Source organism: Schistocerca piceifrons, chromosome 4 (assembly GCF_021461385.2).
Source record: "Schistocerca piceifrons isolate TAMUIC-IGC-003096 chromosome 4, iqSchPice1.1, whole genome shotgun sequence".
NCBI lineage: Eukaryota > Metazoa > Arthropoda > Insecta > Orthoptera > Acrididae > Schistocerca > Schistocerca piceifrons.
In genome coordinates this window covers 566,771,245-566,792,942 of record NC_060141.1, presented here as the reverse complement: position 1 = coordinate 566,792,942, position 21,698 = coordinate 566,771,245, and the positions used below count along the sequence as shown (strand labels likewise).

The 21,698-nt window shown below is 38.6% G+C and overlaps 1 protein-coding gene across 1 annotated transcript in view; it reads left to right on the top strand.

Annotated features, from left to right (window-relative positions):
• The first annotated feature begins 13,196 nt into the window (after positions 1–13,196).
• The window catches only part of LOC124795266 (probable enoyl-CoA hydratase echA8), a 67,931-nt gene continuing 59,429 nt past the window's right edge, over positions 13,197–21,698 (top strand). The window contains exon 1 of the mRNA XM_047259215.1: positions 13,197–13,423. Coding sequence (XP_047115171.1) covers positions 13,309–13,423 — 115 coding nt within the window. The 5' untranslated portion in view covers positions 13,197–13,308. The remainder of the gene's footprint in view (positions 13,424–21,698) is intronic.

Genomic DNA, 21,698 nt, shown 5'->3' with positions numbered 1-21,698 from the left:
GTTTAATAGGCAGACATCTATCCAGACCACCACACAGGAATTCCAAATTGTACCAGGACCCACTGCAAATACGGTGACAGTTAGGCAGGAGGTGAGAAAACTTGGATTTCGTTGTCGAGCGGCAGCTCATAAACCACACATCACGTCGGTAAATGCCAAACGACGCCTCGCTTGGTGCAAGAATCGTAAACATTAGACGACTGAACAGTGGAAAAACATTGTGTGGAGTGCCGAATCACGGTACTCAATGTGGCGATCCGATGGAGAATGCCCAGTGTACCTCATCTGCGAGAATGTTTAGTGCCAACAGTAAGATTCAGTGGCGGGTGTGTTATGGTATGGTCGTATTTTTCATGGAGGTGGCTTGCACTCCTTCTTGTTTTACGTGGCAATATCACAGCACAGGCCTACGTTGATGTTTTAAGCACCTTCTTGAAGAGAAATTCAGGGATGGCCATTGCATCTTTCAACACGGTCGAGCACCTGTTCATAATTCACGGCCTGTGGTGGAGTGGTTACACGACAATAACGTCCCTGTAATGGACTGGTCTGCACAGAGTCCTGACCTGAATCCTATAGAACATCTTTGGGATGTTTTGGAAAGCCGATTTCGTGCCAGGCCTCACCGAGCGACATCGATACCTCCCCTCAGTGCAAAATCCATGAAGAATGGTCTGCCGTTCCCCAAGAAACCTTCCAGCACCTGATTGAACGTATGCCTTCGAGAGTGGAAGCTGTCATCAAGGGTCAACCAGCACCATACTGAATTCCAGCCTTACCGATGGAGGGCGCCACAAACTCGTAAGTCATTTTCAGCGAGGTGTCCAGATACTTTTGTTCACATAATGTAGGTTTTTAATAAATGTTAACAAATTTGTATTTTTCGTAAATGGTTTTCTTGCTGCTGCCAGTCGGAATTTTATTTCTTCCATACTTAGGCCATCAACAGCAATTTTGCTGCCAAAATAACAAAACTCATATACTACTTTGAATAACAGCGGAGAAGTTTACAACTCTCTCTCACTCCCTTCTCAACTACTGCCTCCCTTTCACTTTTTTCGAATTGTATACCTGCACTCTGTCTTCTACACAAGATCTTAATAATCTTTTGGAGCCTGTATTTTATACCTGCTACCTTTCGAATTGTGTAGTCCAGACCAAACTGTCGAAAGCTTTCCCTAAATCTACAAAGGCTGTAAACATAGGTTTATCTTTTCCCAACCTATCGTCTAGGAAAAGTCATAGAGTCAGTATTGCCTTGCATGTTTCCACATTTTTCCAGAACCCAGACTGACCTTCCCTAAGGCTAGCCTCTACCAGTTTTGCAATTCTTCTGTAAATAATTCGTGTCAGTAGTTTTCAACCATTCATTCCTATGAACACCTGCCTTCTTTGGAATTATTTTATTCTTCCTGCAGTCTAAAGCTGTTTCGTCTGCCTCGTAATTATATCTTCCACACCAGGTAGAATAATTTTGTCATGGTTGGCTCTCCAAAGAATCTTAAAAATTCTGAGGCAATGTCGTTATTTCCAAGGGCCTTATTGGCCTGTAGGTCTCTCATTGCTTTGTCAATTTCTTCTCGCAGTATCACTTCTTCCCTCTCATCCACATCTACTTCTTCCCTTTCTACAATATTGCCTTAAAGTTTGTTTCCCTTGTATCACCCCTCTACATATTCCTTCCACCTTCTAGCTTTTCTTTCTCTGCTTAGTACTGGATTGCTATTTGAGCTCTTGATACTCATTCAGCTGCATCTCTTTTCTCCAAAGGTCTCTTTAATTTCCCTACAGACAGCATCTATCTCTGCTATAGTCAGCCTTGCATTTGTCCTTCACCAATTTGTGCTTAACCTTTTTGCACTTCCTGACAATCTCATGTTTTATGCATTTGTATTCTCTTTTGCCTGCTTCATTTGCTACATTTTAATATTTTCTCTTTCCATCAGTTAAATTCAGTATCTCCTAGGATACCCAAAAATTTCGATTAGGCCTTGTCTTTCTACATATTTGCTCCTCTGCTGCCTTCTCTGTTGCATCTCTCAAAGCTACTTATTCATTTCCTACTGTATTCCTTTCCCCTGCTGTAATCAATCATTGCCAATAGCTCCCTCTGATATTCTCTGGTTCTTTCCACTTATCAAGGTCTCATCTCCTTAATTTCCTACGTTTTTGTAATTTTTCATGTTTTAATCTACAGTTCATAACTAATAAATTATGATCAGACTCTACATCTGCTCCTGGAAATGTCTAACTGTTTGAAAGTTGGCTTCCAAATCTCTGTCTTACCAATACATACATTGAGGTAAGGAAAGTAATGGGATAGCGATGTGGACATATTCAGAGGGCGGTATTATCATGTACACAAGGTACAAAAGGGTAATGCATTGGCAGGGCTGTCATTTGCACTCAGGTGATTCATGGCCACACAATGGGAATTAACGGACTTTGAGAATGTGGTATGGCAGTTGGAACAAGATAACATTCCATTTCGGAAATCGTCAGAGAATTCAGTATTCCGAGATCCAGACTGTCAAGAGAGTGCCGGCAATACCTCTCACCAAGGATAATGAAGTGGCCTAACGGCCTTCATTTAACAACCGAGAGCAGCAGCGTTTGTGTAGAGTTGTTAGTGCTAACACACACGCAAGACTGCGTGAAATAGCCCCATAAGTCAGTGTCGGATGTAGGAAGAACGTACCCATTAGGAAACTGCGGCGATATTCGGCGTTGTTGAGCTAGGGCAGCAGATGACCGTTGCTAGTGCTATTGCTAACAGCACAACACCACATGCAGTGCCGCTCCTGAACTCATGATCATTTCACTTTGACCCTAGACGACTGGTAAATCGTGGCCTGGTCAGATAAGTCTCGATTTCCTTGGTAAGAGCTGAGTGTAGAGATCGAATGTGGCTCAGACCCCAGAAGCCATGGACCCAAGTTGTCAACAACACACTGTGCAAGGTGGTAGTGGCTCCATAATAGTGTGGGCTGTGTATACATGGAATGGACTAGGTCCTCTGATCAATCTAAACCGATCAGTAACAGTAAATGTTTATGTTCAGCTACCTGGAGATCATCTCGTTGTTGTTCCCAAACAACAATGGAATTTTTATGGATGTTAGTGTGGCATGTCACTGGGCCACAGTTGTTCGCAACTGATGTGAAGAACATTCTGGACAATTCAAGTGAATGACTTAACCACCCAGATCACCTGAAATGAATCTCACTAAACATTTATGGGATGTAATCAAGAGGTCAGTTGTTGCACGAAATCCTACACTGGCAACACTTCCACAATTATGGATGGGTAAAGAGACAAAATGACTCAGTATCTCTACAGCAGGCTTCTAACGACTTGTTAAGTCCATGTTTGGATGTCACGATGTCTTATTTTTAATTAAATTCTGAGATATTACATCTTCTATGTTGACTTGTCCAATACCTGGTAGAAATGTAAAGAATGTAAGTCAGGTGTACACACAGTAAATTTCATAAATTTAAAATTGATGAGTCTAATCATGGCACTCCATGAAGTAAAACTTCTTTTCTCGCTTTACATTGGTTCCTTTGTTGGTTGGTGGAGGAGACTAAATGGTGAGGTCATTGGTCCCATCAGATTAAGGAAGGATGGAGAAGGAAGTCGGCCATGCCCTTTCAAAGGAACCAATTAGAGAAATCACACAAAACCTAAATCAGGATGGCCGGATGCGCGTTTGAGCCATCGTCCAGTGTACTAACCACTGCACCACCTTGTTTGGTACATCACCAGGCAGTATGTTGTGCTGCAAGAAACGGAATTTTTGATCGGTATTTTTTTGCCTGTTATGTAAAATATTATTGGAATAGCTTCACTTTTCTTGTCCTTGTAAATAATGTACAGAAGTAGACACTCTGTAAAGACGCGATTCATGTGCAAAAAACTGTGTCTGTGGCAATGTAGTCACATTTGTTTGTCTTGAAATTATAGAATTTTGTAAATATGCTCCATGTTGAGACAATTTGACATGGATTTCCTGGCGCGAGATTTCAGTGAGGTACACACCTCGCAGGACCCCTCCAGAGGGACACAAGTAGGACAATGCAAGTGGTTGGCTGGATGGGAGAGTGCCAGCCAGTCTACACTCAAACCATTCTCACAGAGTTGTGTCTTGGGACACTGGGACACTCCACTGCTGCTTTCCTAAAAGCATGATGTCTTTAGTTTTTATCTGGAATACTGTGTGCTACTTTGTTGAAACTGAAATGTTATTTTTCATTTTAAAATCTCCCCACCTAAGATATTGATAGTGCCACAGTCACATTCCTTTTTATGTTCCTTGGGCTTAAGGACAATTCACACCAGCTGTCATGGCACCGTCACATCACAGCACCATCATGTCAAGGTGTATTCATATCACCTCATCTAATAGCATGTCACGTCCATTCAAGTGATGTGACCTTTATTTGCATGGTTGCCCTTAACCGTTTTTTCGTGGGAGTTGTGATCTTCTGAAGATGACTTTCATCTGTTTTTACACACAAAATGCATGTACACAACAGAATATCTTATGTACGTGGATGGTGGAGTCCACATTTGTATGACAGTGACATATGTTTGACTCAAATGGTTTGCAGCTTGCATAAATGCAAAACAACACAAAAAAGAGAGTAGGTCTATAAAATGTCATTACGTGGTATGGAAAGGGAATTTCACACGCTATAATGGAGCTCAGGGAAGAGAAATCTGTATTTTATAAGTATTTTAGGAAGTTGAAGCGCCAGTTTTTTCATTGGTGACGCCAAATTGCACCCAGAATCGCTAAAGCAAACACAGTGTTATGAGCTGTCATCACGCCTCGTGAAAAATTGGTCTGTGGAAGATTTAATTGCCAGTCCAGTGCAAATTTTTGTGCATTAGTCGTATCTCTTTCAAACCTTTCCCTGGAAGACTTATACGTTTTCTCCACATCTTTTATTGGCATAATCTAAATCATTTCAGGCAGGGGGGTTACCTTCATAGTCTCGTATGTTATTGAATTTAGCATATGTTATAATACAGGAGTAAGTAAGAAACAAACATTTTTTTGTTTTCTCCAAAAAAATTCCTGCCCCAAGATACAGGCCTCAAATGATGACACTGTGAACATCATTTTGAAGATGCGAATTTCGGATTTTTTAAAAAAAAATGCTGTATCTCTGTAACAGTTCTAGATTTGTGTTAGAGTTGTTTTTAAAGATAACTGCTTTACGATTACAATGGTATCCTCCGTTTAGCTATATCTATCAAAGTTCTTTTACTGTCACCTTTTGAATTTTTTTACAATTTACAGAAAAAAATTTTTTTTTTCAAAAATACCGATCCAGAAAAGTTAGATTTTTTCTGTTGATTAGTACCATGTAGTACTATATTCTCTGTACAGGTGTGCTTCCACTTTTAAGTTGGACAAGTTTTATTTCAAAAAATCATTTTTTTATCTTTCAAGGGTAATGCATGACTTCATTGAAGCTGTTTTCTTACCAATTTATTTGTTACAATGTTTGTTTGTATTGTCTATGTTGTAGTTATTTCTTATCACTTTCATTGTTGCAGATATTTCTTACACTTTATTGTAGTCTCTTGTCAGTTTTTTGCTGTGGTTGTTCATTGCAGGTTTATGTATTGTAGTTGTTCAGTGATAATTTGTATACTGAAGAGGCTTCGAAGAAATCTGAGACCATCCAGTGAGTTCTGTGTGTTTGTGAGGAATTTCCATTTGACACAGTTGCAGTGTGTTTTGTGAAAAGGACTGTTTGAAATGTATTCTGACTGGGGCCACAGGAGCATGAAGTGTGCTAAATGTTTGCTCATCCATAAAAGTGTGACATATAAGGCAAACAAAAAAACAGACTTTGTTCAGGTTGGGAATAAGTGTTCTTATTTGAAGACTCTGTTTCAAAGTGAAGATATTTCCAGTGATGACTTTTTGTGTTCTAAATGTTTTGACAGAATAACAACAATGATAGTATCTGAACAAGGTAAAGCCTCACATGGTACAGATGAGGCAGATTTTGCATCAATACAGGAAGAATTAAATACCTTGAATCAATCAACTACAGAGGTAGTCCTGTTAGTTAACCGTGATCAGTGAAGTCGAGTCATAAGCTCTATGCATCAAGAAAAGTGCAGAGAAATTACTAAAGCTATGGATGAATAAACTACAGAAAAATTGACCACACTCTTCAAACTAGAAATTCCATCTTCAGAATGAAATGAACCAAAGCTCTCTTGCACCTCTTGCCAGGAATTTTTCACAAATATCAATTCAGCTGTTGAATATTGTGCATCCTACTGTGAAAAGGTGCAAGTTTTAACTATTATTTCAGAGACATTTTCAAAGAAAACAGTTTTGAACCACATTCCATTAGTATCAAAGTACATGGTAGACAAATCAAGAAATTTGATGTCTGTAAAAGGAGTCTTTGGAAGATTCCTATTATGGTCATCCTGCAGAAGCAGCTCAAGTTCAAATAGTGCATTCATTTTGTCTGGAAGATAAATGGGACTGTTCTCGCCAGAGTGCCAACAAAAAAGACATTATAACTGCAACAGTTGAAGGTCAAAAATTTGTGAAAGTGAAGAGGTATATGACTCTCAGTATTAAAGAAACTTTTCCAATTTGTAAGAGCAACTATAGAACTTCACATAGTGGAAGATCAAAATTTTATGTCCTATGACCTAAGTGAGTAATTCCATTTCCACTTAGAGATGTCTGCTTATGTGTGTACTGCGCGAATTTTGAGCATTGTGTGGTAACTTTGAAGACCTTACTGGAGCACATGACATATAACACCTTGGTTGGGCGTGTGAAGTCATTATTAGTCTGTGATGTAAAGTGAGAGACTTGTTTGTTTGAAGAATATGACGATTGCCCTGGAAAGGGAGGACTGTCTTTACAAACACTTAGCCTGGAAGATGTAGCAGGTAACTCTGAATAAATTACATATGTGACATGAGAGGAAAATAAACTAAATAAGAAAACTGTTGCCTTTGACAGTTTCACTGATGACCTTGGCAAATGGTCAATGAAAGCAGTAACACACCAGCATCTGAAGAAACTGCAAGTTATTTTACTGTGAAATGGTCTGTAATTCTCCCACAAGATGTACAAGGGTATCACTGGAGTAATGACCAGGTTTCAATTTTTGTAGGATTGGTATATTTTCAAAACAAGACCACAAGTGTTGCAGTTATAAGTGATGACGCAGGATATGATTCAGCGCATGCTTTGGTAGCAATACGCAAAATTCTTCACCTGCAAAGAGGGGCAGAGAAGATCATAATTATTTCTAATAGTGCTCCTAGTCATTTTAAAAATCATTACCAGCTGTATAAATTGAGTAAGTCGCTTGTGCTAACTGACTGGGTATACAGTGCTACTGGTCACAGGAAGGGGCCTTGTGGTGGTGTAGGAGGCATGCTCAAGCAACATGCTACAAAACATAATATTTCCAGACCAAATACAGCTGCGATTCAGAATGCTGAGGATTTTACAAGAGTCGTGAAGTCTTACACATCAACAGCCCTAATTCTTTTGTCCAAAGAGGAAAAAAGAATTCCATGCACAGAAAAAAGAAGACTGGCCCAAAAAACTACTCCTGTAAAAGTAATTCAGAGGACACATTTTTCGACTCAAAGTGATGGGCAAACTCCTTTTGCACACACTTTAAAGAGCAAGAAAGAAGAAACTTCATTTGTTCAGCCAACACCTCAGAAATAGCAGGATAATATTCAGATTCACAACTTGAGAAGGGGGATGTTTGTGGTGTGTGTGTGTGTGTGTGTGTGTGTGTGTGTGTGTGTGTGTGTGTGTGTGTGTGTGTGTGTGTGTGTGTGTGTGTGTGTATGACTGTGACTGGTGGATTACAGAGATCATAGACACCAGTTATGAGTTAAACGAAATTGTAGTGAACTTTATGCTACCACATGGACCAGCTGCTGGGTATAGGTTTCCAGCAGGACAGCAACAAACCCATCAGTTCTCACTTCCTGTTCACAATTTTTTGAAGATTGTAAGTGATCCAGATCCTATTGATTAACAGGAAGGCATCACTCCATATCAAAGGAAGATTGTGAAGCACTGGAACACATTTTTAGTTCACTGACTGGCTAATTTCAGTACAAAACAAAGTGCACAGAAGTTTTATAAATTGAAACCTTTAAGTCTTTGGACCTTTCGCATACATTTTGAAACCATTTAAAATGCTTGAAAATGAGTCTCTTACTCATCTTTCAAAACTAAAATTATGTTAAATAAGGCTACATTCTGATTTTTATGAGCCTGTAATGTGATAATAATACAGGTTTTATGCAAGCAAAAATTTCAGTTGTTCATAAAACCTCTTCAACCTACAACTGGAAGCTCTCCTTTTCAGGGAATGTAGAACTATATGGTGCTAATCAACAGAAAAAAATCAAAATATTATGGACTGGAATTTTTGAGAATTTTTTTTTCATAAATTACAAGTTCAGAATTCTGTCATAAAAGAAATTTGACAGATAACTCCAAATGGAACGTTTCGTTGTAATCATAAAGCAATTATCTTTCAAATAAAGAAAAACCCAACAAAATATCTAGAATTGATGCAGAGATACAGCAATTTAAAATTTTTTCCAAAATTCGCATCTTTAAAATGGTATGCACAGTGTCATCTTTGGAGGCCCGTATCTCGGAGCAGAAACTTTTTTAAAAAAAAAAAACAAAAAAAATGTGTTCCTTAGTTAGTCCTTCATTTTGACATATGCTAAATTCAATATCTGAGACTTTTTCTAGCCTTCCTGAATTAATATGGACTATGCCTATTTGACTTTTAATAGTTCAAGTGCCTTATTTGTACTGGGGTTAACAAGTGAAACCAAATAAATATTGAACACTAGTGCTTGCAAAATTGTTTCATACGCTATCAAAGGAGCTACTTAGCAATAAATAAGTCTGCCAAAAAGACGCAATTAAACGAACAACTCTAATAATACATTAGTTGATGTATACTTCACCAAAAATAAATTTTTCCACTGTTGCAGCATCTGAAGATTTCAGTCCATTTCTTTATGAAATATTACAACTGCCTAACAACATATAAATATATTTCACTCACTGATCAGTCTGATTCTGCCCACGGAATTCTTTTCAGTTAAAGTTGCAGCTGTACTGCTGTCCATTGCATGGTAAAATATCAAATACAGTATCGGTATGCATAAAAATCTATAAATGTAGCAGAGGGCAACTAATTTACTAACCTCATGTCACACAATCCAGACTACTGCCTCACTACTTTAATTAATCTTACATTTACTATAAAATTATAAATTTTAACAAAAGAAACAACGAAATGAAACAATTTATAACAAATAACATAAATAACGAACGAGAAATAACTGATGTCAACCACAAAAAGAACGAAAAAACGAAATATGGATATCTGCACATGGCTATGTATCAGGAGTGAATGAGCTTGTGGTCATGCGATTAACAATGGACAGATGATATCAGCCATCAAAACTTTTTTCGCAAGAAACTTTGACAGTGCCATGATGTGATGTGATTGCCAGTGTGGATGCTGCCATTTGAAATGCATTGCAGAATGTTTTGAAGATGGGTCAGAATGTGGCATGATGTGATAGCGAATGTGAATTGGCCTTTAGCCCCTGAAATCCCTAAACACAGCATGAGGAAGAACAAGGAAAGCAAGGAAGGGTAAAACTTGAATAGCAGTGTAATTTTTCCATTGAATGGTTACATTTATTTAACCACCACATAATAGCATGAATAAATAACTACAATAATCACAAATAATTATCAGTAACAGTGTAAGGTTAATTAGTTTTTTACAGCAATAATTGGTTTCAAGAAATTTTTTTACCTCAATAAGCCACAAAGTACAGTGCCAGAATAAATATAAAACAGTAAATTAAAACAACTTTATTTTATTATAAAATACAAGCTGCTCAAAGGGCAACAGTAAATATATTTTTAAGGCAATTTAAGAAAAAGTTACATAAGGCCTGTAAAGAGTTTTTGGAAAACTAATTATTAAAAAAAATAATCAAACAGGCACTTAACACACAAGAGGGGAAACACACTGCTAAAATCAGCATAAAATCTACTGAAAAATTTTTCAGGTTCCAAAACAGCAAAATAGATTAAGGTTGTTCACTCGCGAGGCAAGTACAATCCCAATTTAAGCTCATACCAGTAATTATGCTTAAATGATTCAGAAGTGTTTGCATAACATAATAATCAAAAAAGTAGCATGTGCTTAAGCAAGTTTAGAAAAAAACTTAGGTACCTGAAATTCATAACGTGGGCAATACAAGATTATTCCAAAGGATATATACAACTTTAAGTAAAATTTAAATAAGGTTCCATAGATCAGATCATTAAGCAATATACAGACTATTTAACTTAGAATTCATTAGCAGGCAACTTGAACCAGCACGTTAAGGCAATCGTGGATGTGCCTCAAAGGAAGCCAATAAACACCAAGGCAATGCATAACAACAACAATACCCTGCAGCCGTCAGCCACTTAAAAACTGGCCATGAAGGTCAGAAGACTAAGTAGGGCTGTTAACAAACAATACTTCGGTGAAACACAGACCTAACAAACAAGTTAGGCAAATATTAATGCCCATCTTCTCGAGAAATGGTCAGCATAAGGCCTCTTAATATGCCACCAAATTTCAAACATTTATCCTTAATCAGATTTACAAAATATCGAGAATACAGAGTTGTAGCGAGGGTAAAGTCTCTTAAACCATTTAGATGAATAAAATTTGATACAAAAAAACTTAATAAATACCCAGAGAATAAGATATGGCAATAATTTAGCCAAAACACATGGCAAAGACCATTGTGTGAACCAAACAGTTATGCAAGGAGAACAACAAGCTTACCTTTACGAGGTGATACTTAATGATTAGATCTTAGAAGCACTGCTTCCTTCCGTGGTATTTAGACATGGAAATCTACAACACGATTTTAACTCATATATTACGTAGACGAAATTTCTGTTAAAATAAACAAAATATAAATTAAACGATTAAATGCAAAATCCTTCAAAACACTTAAGATCACACTTTGACCTGAAAAATTTTTGCCATGGCTTATTGCCAAAACATTTCTCAGAACACTATGGCATAAGAAAGCTGACGGACATATCAATGGAAAAGCCTAACATTAGGTTAACCACTGAATTTAGTCTTTCACACTGCTTAAAGCAAAGACAAATACACCACAGTAATGTTCTCAGTGGTACACAGAAATCCCCAGTACAAGCACAATTATATGTACAACAAAATATTCGACTGATCAGAAATATAAATAATCTGAAGTAACTGAGCCTTAGCTCAGATAATTAGGCTGAAGCAATTATTTCAGTAAGCCACCAAGCACAAATGCGTGATGTGGAAGATATCTCATAGACCTGGAAATATCCAGTGTAGCTCCCAGCACCGAGTCCCACAAATCATGAAATATGAAAGTCGGACAAATGAGTGGCACGGACACAAGGACGCCAAACTGAGCTCAATATTCATAACTTTGACTTCACCAGTGTCACAAAGTCTTGGCGACTGACCCACTATGTGTGGAAGTCAGCCTGTGATGCCCCCTAGGCCTCTGTCAGAGTTTTATTGTTTCTGACGATTTATTATCACGTCTGTGTTGTTTTCTCTTAAGCTATGGCTGTGATGGCTTATTTTATACATCAGATAATGTAGGCATTACATTCCACATTGGATTCCTCCCTTTTAAATTCAATGATTTGGCTGAAAGTGTAGCGAGAAAAACTCCACTTTGTTGATTAGACATACATCTTCCTGCGAAAAGCCATTTCTTTCCACGTTAAATAGCAACTTTTTGCTCTTAAAGGAAACCAACATTATTCGGTAAATACTGCACGTTACAAGAGAATTATAAATAAACTGTACTGTAATGTACCGTTTCGTACTGTACTGTAATGTACCGTTTCGTACCTTCCAGGGTCCTTAGGAAACTAAAGCATTACAAATTTTGTAGTTGTTGTCGCTTTTTATGTCACTAAATAGATTCCCTATTGTAAAAACTATGCTAGAGATCAACACAAACATTAACATTCGTACTCATCTTATATCGTATTCAGATGTGTCGCTTGCTGGCCGCCTGGGGCGCTTCTGTCGCAGTGGGTAACACAAGACGTTGTGTCGCGACTGTTATCAGACTATGATGGCACCACAATCGCATTTCTTTTGATGTTCCTTGGGCGTAACCCCCTTTTGTTTATTCATTGTTTGTCCATCATTAAATACACTTCGCAGTATATTCAGGCATAATAAAAGTTGTTCCTTTGTATTCTTGCATCTAAATTTTAATTCCATAAACCTTAACAGGCTATAGTCCAGTTTAATTCCAAAATGTCAAAATATTTGCAGTGCTCTGAAGGTGCATCCGGAAATTAGGCTCTTTTCTCAACTGTTCTACCTTAATTTTATTCTCAGTCATGGTTCTGAGAGAGAATTGGTGTTGTGGATCTAATTTTGTAACAAAACTTCGTGGCAATATACAGAACCAGCCATCAATTGTGTCAATAAAATCACTGTGAAGTTTTGGTGGGATTTTATTTCAAGTCAAAGGTAGCTTTAAATCTCCGAAGGCAGAAATAAATTTTCTGCTTCCACTCACTGTAACATTTACATTCAGTGACTTGTTCAGTATAACTTATGCAATTTAAGCCGTATGTTGAAACTAGACGAATAAATTTCTATGTCTTATAGGCTTATTTAAAAAAATTATTGTTATTATACTACATGGTGGTTAAACGGATTTGCTGAAGGCTAGTATGAGACTCCTACCATGATGTTCACAATCATTTTCCAATGTACAAAATATTTATTTATGTAGCTGAAAATATAACTCATTTTACAGTCGTGACACTGTCTTGCTAAAGAATGCAATATGAGAACTTAGCCATCTAGTGCAGTTTTCGAAGCTCTTGTTAAAGGTGGAGCAAGGTGCATGCGGCCAGTAAAACAAACGGCTTTTAACTTTTCTGACTGTTCTGCCAGCTGGCATGACAGTGAGCTGTTAGGATGTTTCCACAGGTCTGGGGCTTGTAGGAGATACATGTGCAAGTTTTCATTGAACGTAGAGTCGTCATAATCGTCAAAGCTCAAAGCAAGGCCATAGTGTGCCAGCGCGAAGTAAAAATTAAAATCTCCAATGGAAGATCTCTGGTGTCTATGTGAATGTTTCTAAATAAAAGTGCTTGTGTTGAATTTTGTGGTTAGGGGTCGTGTTGGGTACATGGTAGGCGATTAAATGGCTTACTCTCGGAAACTTATTGTCAGTTGCCTACGAAAACAGTTGTCGAGGAAAAACTACCAATACTTACAGAAAAAGGCGTATTCAACGGCAGATGTAAATGCAAAGGATGGTTAGTTCAGCAATGATTTCAAAGAGTACTGCATACAAATTCACTAGGCTCATCACTGATTCCAGAAATAAATAAGATATTTATTTAAAAAGTTAATGAACATACCTCATTCTTAGTGATACTGTATAACTATAGAATGCTGTTCATTGTTGCCGTTTCGCATTAATGTTTGATAGGGGGCATCAGTATATTCCGAAAACAGCGCAGCTTCGCATGCGTCAGGAACTAATAAAAATAAATAAAAAACATTTAATGTTGTGATTGTGACAGGAGCATTGAAGTGACACAATCGAACTGCCATTTTAAAATGACAACTATTCCATTGCGGAAGTGAAATGTTTGCTGTAAAAAATAGTTACCAATTTTCCCTGAAACTTAAAAGTAAGATCAATGAAAAAGCCATATAATCCGCTAGCTTTTGGTCAGAAGGTTTACAACAACACAGCATCATTATTGACGAGTGAAAGCCGACGAACGCAACTGTACGTTTCGGATGGCCCACTGTCACTAAAGGTTCTCCTTCATGACGGAATCTGCCAGAACATGCTGAAAGAAGGAGTTAACACGTGTGATGTTATTCGAGTTGGCAATTTTTGCACAGTTTGATCGAAGAATGGTATTGTATGTTGTAAGTGCAATTGGCTTAAAAATAGGGCCTATCATGAAACGTTTTGGCAGATTAAAATTGTGGGCAGACCGAGGCTTGAATTCGGGGCCTTTGTTTTCTGTGGGCAAATGCTCCACGCCAGTACGTCATGCCCTACCTGCCAAACTTCACAGAAGCCAGGACGGTTCATATCAACGCACACACCACTGCAAAGTGAAAAATTCTTTCTGGAAACATACTAGGGGCTGTGGTTAAGCCATGTCTCCACATTATAGTTTCTACCAAGAGTGCTAGTACCGCAGATTTCACAGGGCAGCTTCTTTGAAGTCTGGAAGGTGGGAGATGAGGTACTTGGCGGGGGTGAAAGCTGTGAGGACAGGTTGTGAGTTGGGCATGGGTAGCTCATTCAGTAGAGTACTTGGGCGCAAAATGCAAAGATCCTGAGTTCAAGTCTCGGTGCGACACACAGTTTTAATCTCCCATGTAGTTTCACATCAGTGCACACACTGCTGCAGAGCGAAAAATTCGTTCAGGGTCTGTTGCATCTGTCGGGATGATCATACACATTTGATAATCATTTAACCCCAGAACACTAAAGGAGAAAAAAATAAATTTTTACTAAACCATCGTAAATTTTACTAGGCTATTCCATATTTTATTCAAAGAAAGTCATAATTTATAGCTTAAACACCAATTAATTACGATTATAAGGCCTTCAATGGTATGTCCCACACAAAAAAGTACAAAATGACTTTTTTTACACCCAATGCTGACAATACCAGATCGTAGGGAACTGTGAATTGGTATCAACTGCAATCATAAATTTTATGAGGGTTTAGTACTCTAGGGTTAACGTTCTGTGTGATTCATAAAGGAGTGTCTCATCAACACACTTTCCTATGCCTTATATGCATTCCTACAATTTCATTTGGAATGACATTAAATTTTATATATGCAGGCTGAAGTGGTGAGTTAACATTTTTACCAAGACGGGGAAATTGAACTGGGTTTCCTGCTAATTAGGCAGGTGTGTTAGCTACCTTAGAATAGCAGTTCGCACAGCTGCACGGATTAACCTGGCATGCAACCCACATTGATCCACACTCTCACTGCTGTCTCAATCTACTTTAAATTCCCCCTTGCACACAAACAGAATTGTTGAGGCTCTCTGTGTTCTGGAATAGCACCTCAGCATTGAACATAGCTGGGGGTCCAGCCTGAAACCCAGGTGCAGGTACTTATATAAATGAAATGACACAGTTTCAGAAACTTTATGGGTCTCATACAGATATGATTTTGTGTATATTGATTGAAGTGGTGAGTGAAAATTTGTACCAAGGCACCTTGGTACAAATTTTTACCTTCAGCTTCAGTCTATATACATGAAATCATATCTGTATGAGACCAAGGAACCACTGTACAAATTTTCCCTTGCTACTTCAGTCTATATACATAGAATCATATTTGTATGAGACCAAGGTATCTTGGTGCAAATTTTCACTTGCCGCTTCAGTCTATATACAGAAAATTATGTCTGTATGAGGCCCATAAAGCCTCTGAAATTGTGTGATTTTATGTGTTTAAGTGCCTGCACTTGGGTTTCAGGCTGGGTCCCCCACTTATGTTCAATGCTGAGGTGCTATTCCAGAACATGGAGAATCTCAGAAATTCTGTTCAGGTGCAAGGGGGAATTTAAAGTAGGCTGTGGCAACAGTGAGAGTCGTGTCGAGGAGGCAGAAGTGCCAGGATAATCTGTGCAGTTGTGTGAACCACTGTGCCAAGGTACCTTAGTGGCTAATGCACGAGCCTAGGATACCTGGGTTCGATTCCCGGCCTTCGTACACATTTTTTACTCACTGCTACAGTCTGTATACATAAAATCATATCTGCATGAGACCAGCCTCTGAAATTGTCATTTCATGACATGTTAAATGTCAAAGTCATTCCCATTTCAGTGAACCATAAGATACAGTACCATCCTACACATTTTCTAAGTTACCTATTTTTAAGATGAGCAAAGTACTGGACACTAATTGATGCCTGTGGCTAGTGGTCATTGAGTGTCATTGACTCTACTATCACATTCAGCAAAGGCAGTCAAAACATAGAGATCTTGTATGGCCCAGCACAGCTGCAATAGATAAATGCACACCTTTTCACTCTTGTCAGTCATCAGTGTCATTTATCAGATACAAGAATGTGACAGCAGCATTTTTCTGTGCATTTTATTGCCTTGTTTATTTACTTTCTCCACCATTCTACCATATACACAAATATTTTGTGATATTGTACTTCAGTAATAAATAAATCCTTTAAAATACATTATACAGTGTGCTTCTGTACCAGTATCCCAGATAAAACACTCAGATTACAAAGAATAATCAACAAGATTAGCCTATAATTACAATACACAGGTATTAACTGAATATCAGGCAATGGGAAAATATGATTTTATAATGCTAAAGCAACCTCTCTGAAATGCTCCCATTAATATCCATGGAAAAGGTGTCAGGTATGTAATTTGGAATTCCAGTTGTGGTGGAGACATATTTGTCAGCTACAGATTGGCGAGTTTTCTTGAGAATGTATACACAGAGACCAGGGCCAACTGTCGTATGCAATTCTAGCAACAGTGATCATAACATAAATAAATGAACGAGGATACAAAGCATTGTAGAAATGAGCAAAAAAATCTACGTTTTATTGCAAACTTGACATCGACATGTTTGTAATGGGAGCTGGAAACATTTATTTTAGATAAGGGCCTTGTAAAACTGAGTAGTTGATCACACTTTACAGTAATATGTAACTAGAAAATAAATAAGCATGGCAGATCACCATGGCATATCAGTAGCATTAGGAAGCTTATTAAATGAAAACACTTGCTTTACAACAGATATAAAGCAAAGTGTAAATCTATAGATAGGCAGATGTGATGCAACACAGTGGAATCAGCAACTGGTTTAGCAATGTCCTATTACGAAGCTCATCTAAACATACATTATGAGTCTATAAGATACTGGGGGTATAAGATAATGTTACAGAACAAAACATTTTGCTCTCTAGCATCCAGCATGGTTTCTGATCAAAACTATCAGCTGAAAAGTCAACTTGTGCCCCTTACCCAACGCAGTTTAGAGCCATGCGTAAAGGAACCTTGTTTTCTCTCTCTTTCTCTCTCTCTCTCTCTCTCTCTCTCTCTCTCTCTCTCTCTGTGGATTGAGGTCATCTTAAAGAGACAGAATGTAGTGTGTTGTCAGTAGTGAAAACTGGCTGTTGGAGCATCATGGGATAAGTGGTTAAAGCTAAGACACTGAACATGCACTCAGGAGCTGCAATGTCCAAATCCCTGTCTAGCTATCCAGATTTGATTGTTCTGCAGCTTCATGAAATCTTTCTTCCTCAAACTACCTAGAATATGAAGATAATAGAACCTTGTAGGTCAGCATCCCATTGTATTAAGTATTTAAGCACATATCACAATTCTTCTTCTTCTTCTGTAGCGCTACCATGCTTTGTGACCTTTGGCTTCTTCGTTTATTTTCCTCTATGCTTCTTGGTTTTTTCAATTGTTTTCTATCCCTGGACTCCTTTGCTGATGAGAGAGATCCTCCATTACATCATCAATCCACTTTCTTCTAGGTCTCCCCTTTTGGTCTAGTAGCATGGATGATACTTTTCATAATTTTCTTTTGTATTCTATCCTCCGCTATTCTCTCTCAATGTCCTAGCTATTATGTTCATTGTGATTTGACAAATGTTACTATCTCTCTACCTTGTATTAATGCTTATTACTCAGTGTAACAGTTTATCATCTGGTCTTCTTCCTCCCTCATTGGGCCATACATTTTACGTAGTACTTTTCACACAAAGCATTTTCATCATCTCCTGTCAGTGTCCGTACCTCGGACCCATGTGTGACAACCAGGTGAACTAGGGATTTATGTACTAAGAATTTCATTCTTCTTATAAAAAGGCTGTTTTCGAAGAGTTGTAGAGCTGCAAAGTAAGCTGTGCTCTGTGCTTGTATCCTTTCCTGTATAGCCTTTCAGATGTTGTTATCATTTGGTATTAAGCCTTCCAGGTAACTAAAAGGTGATACCCCTTTGAAGTACTTCCCATTTATATTTAGATTTTTGGGGGTTCTTCTGGCCTCAGAGCATGACATTACTATACATTTTGTTTTATGTTTATTTGTGATGAAGCTGATTTTTAAAACTTCTGTTTCCGTTGCCAGGTATTTCTGTAAGTGTGTTAGAATCTCTTCATACTATTGCTATGTCTTCAGCATATTTACATAACTGGCTGGTTTTCATGGATATGGTGCCTCTTTTATTGATTTTATTTACCATGCTGTGCAGGGATATATGTTTAATATGACACTGGAGAGACTGTCACCATGCTTCACTCCTTTATTTATTAAAGATGAATCTTTCATTTGTCCTGTTGAATATCTATACTTTAGCTCTTGACTCTGTCAGTGCGATTCCGATTGGATTTAATAGTCTAGCCAACTTCCCTTGGCGCTCTGTATAATTCTTGCCACCTGATGCTGTCAAAGGCTGGTTTGAAATCAATGAGTAGGGAGTGTAGGTCTATATTATGCTCATAGAAATTTTCCATCAGTTTTCTGTTCGCAAGTACTTGATTAGTTGTTCCTCTGTTTGGTTGAAAGTGACACTGATGTTCCCCATGTATGCCTTCTGTGCATTTCCGAATCCTTTGATTTAGTAAACATATGATGACCTTTTAAGCCATGCTTAGTAGTGTTATACTTCAGTAGTTTTCATATGCAGTTCTATCTCCTTTCTTATAAATGGGGATTATTGTTTCAATTTTCCAGTTATCTGACATGATTTCAGTTTCCCATATGTCTGATATTAGTGTATGCACTTCCTTTATTACAACCTTGTAATTTATATGTTTAGAGGCACACAATGAATCACTGGGTGATACTAACTCTCAACCCGTTAAAAGATTTAAAGAATTAAGTCCTTCTGAATACATTTTTAAAAAAATCCAGATTGTAGTAACAGAACGGAGATGAATTATCAAAATGGGTTTCAAATTATAAATAGTAAAAAAAACATGTTCTAAAAACTGGCACCAGAGGAAGGATTATGAAATCGGCCAAAGAGGCTAACAAATGGTGCTGTATACTTTTGAGACAGTTCCACAATGCTCATATTTATTAAAGTGGTGGAGACATGCACAGATTAATACAGTTGGAAACAAATGAACTTCAAGAACAGTTACAGGCTGATGATGTCACTGACAGAAGAAAGAAAATAATAAAGTGAAGAGCTTCAGTTACCAGAATGTGAACTGAGATATGTAATAATTTATTTTCCCATTAATGACTGCTGCTCCTACAGGTATGATGGTTTTGGTAGTTTTTCAGTTTCAGCAAGATGCTGCTTGCTGGGCTGTTAGATGCATCTGAAACTATTGTTCCAGATCATCATCTCAGATTATTCTTTGGATGATTTCTACGACTAGTGAGAACTGAAGTTGTGAACATAGTTAATCAAAGCTATACTACCAAGAAAAACAGTTACAATCAGTCATTAAATTTAATATCCATAACAGGACTGGCTTCATTTCTGTGTTTATTGACATAACATCCAGTATAAATATGTTGGGCAAAGCTCTGGTAGAATACAAATAATACACATATGCCCTGGGCAGCGAACAGGCAATGCCGGGATTGCAATTTGGTTATGAACTGGGGTGAGTGGTTACATTGGGGTGGCTGGGTACATGGGGAAAGAGGCAGGAAACAGGAGGAAGCAGATGAGGAGGAGTAGCTGTTGGATTGGAAGGAAGCATCAGGTATGTAGGATAGTAACGTGGAAGGAGAGGTAGCAGGTGCGTGGGCTGAGAATGTGAAAATTGGGCACCAAAGACAATGAGGTGATGTAGTGCACAGCAACAATGACATGAAGGCTTGAATTGAGAGGTGGTGACTGTTGGGCAGAGTGTGTGGGATGTGGGTGTAGTGGGTTAGTGGAGATGGAGGCCAGGAGGATTACAGGAGCAAGGAATATGTTTCAAGGCTAATTCCCATCTCCATTGTTTCAAAAACCTTGTGCGGGATGGAAGGAATCAAGATGGCATGATTTGTGAAGCAACTGTTTATTTTGAACTTGTTGTGTTCTGCTATTGAGTGAGCAATCTTTTCTTGCCCACAGTTTGACAGTGGCCATTCATTCTAGTGGATAACTGGTTGATGATCATGCCCACATAAAATGCTGTGCAGAAATTGCAGCGGAGCTAGCATATGACATGGCTGCTTTCACAGGTGTTCCTGCTCTGATGGAGTAGGGTAAGACTTTGACAGGACAAGGGTACGATCTGTTGGGCAGTGAATCAAGCAAGTCTTGCATCTGGGTCTTCCACAGGAATATAACCGCTGTGGCAATGGAGTGGGGGTGGCGTGGGTATGGACCAGGATGTTATGTAGTTTGAGTGGATGGTGGAACACCACATTAAGAAGGGTGGGAATGACTATAGGTAGGATATTCCTCATTTCCAGGAATGGTGATAGATATTCAAAGGCCTTTCAAGGAAAACAGTTCAGATGCTCCAGTTCAGGATGATATTGGGTGATGTGGTGGCACACTCCTTTGCAGTGGGTTCTTGGAGGTGGTGGGAGGTTTAGGAGTGTGTAAGGGTATGGTATGAGAAACTTGTTTGCGTATTACAGGTAATGGGAGGGGAGGCGGGGGGAGAATGCCTGTCTATGAAGGCCTTCATGAGATGTTCAGCCTATTGGACAACGGACTTCTCAACACTGCAAGTACATCTGCCATGGGTGGCCATGCTACAAGGGAGCAATTTTTTGGTATGGAAGGCACAACAGTTTTCAAAATGCAAGCACTGATAGTCATTAGTGGGCCTGATTTGGACAGAAGTGTGCACTGAGCCATCGGAGAGATAGAGGTCAATGTCCAGGAAGGTGGCACCTTGGGCTGAGGAGGACCAGGTAAGCAGATTGGGAAAATGTGTTATGGAATGAGGAGAGCATGTCTTTGGCTCTTAATCTTTCTCCTTTGAGGGAAAGATACATAAACAGATCCATAGCACACCCATAGGCATCCACATGCACCCTTCTATGCCAACCAGTTAATGGACCGTCTAGAGGAAACCTTCCTAGCCTTCCAAACCCCTTGTATGATTATGGTTCATGGTCTAGAGGCCGGGAAAATGTGTTATGGAATGACGAGAGGATTCTTTGGTTCTTAATCTTTCTCCTTTGAGTAAAAGATAAACAAACAGACCCATGGCGCACACATAGGCACCCACGTTGCACCAATCTGCCAACCAGTTTATGGCCCATTTAGAGGAAACCTTCCTAGCCTTCCAAAGCCCCAAACCCCTTGTATGATTAAGGTTCATTGATGATACCTTCATGATCTAGAGGCCAGGTCTTTGACTATCTATTATCATGCCTGGAAATGAGGGACATCCTTCCCACCCCTGCTAAAGTGATATTCTGTTGGCCACCCAACCTACACAACATCCTTGCTCATTCCTATGTCACTCCTACTCCCAGCCTTTTGCCCAAGGACTCATATTCCTGTGGAGGACCCAGGTGCAAGACCTGCCATATCCACCACTCAGCATATCCTTCCCTTGTCCTATCACAACCTTATTCTATACCATTAG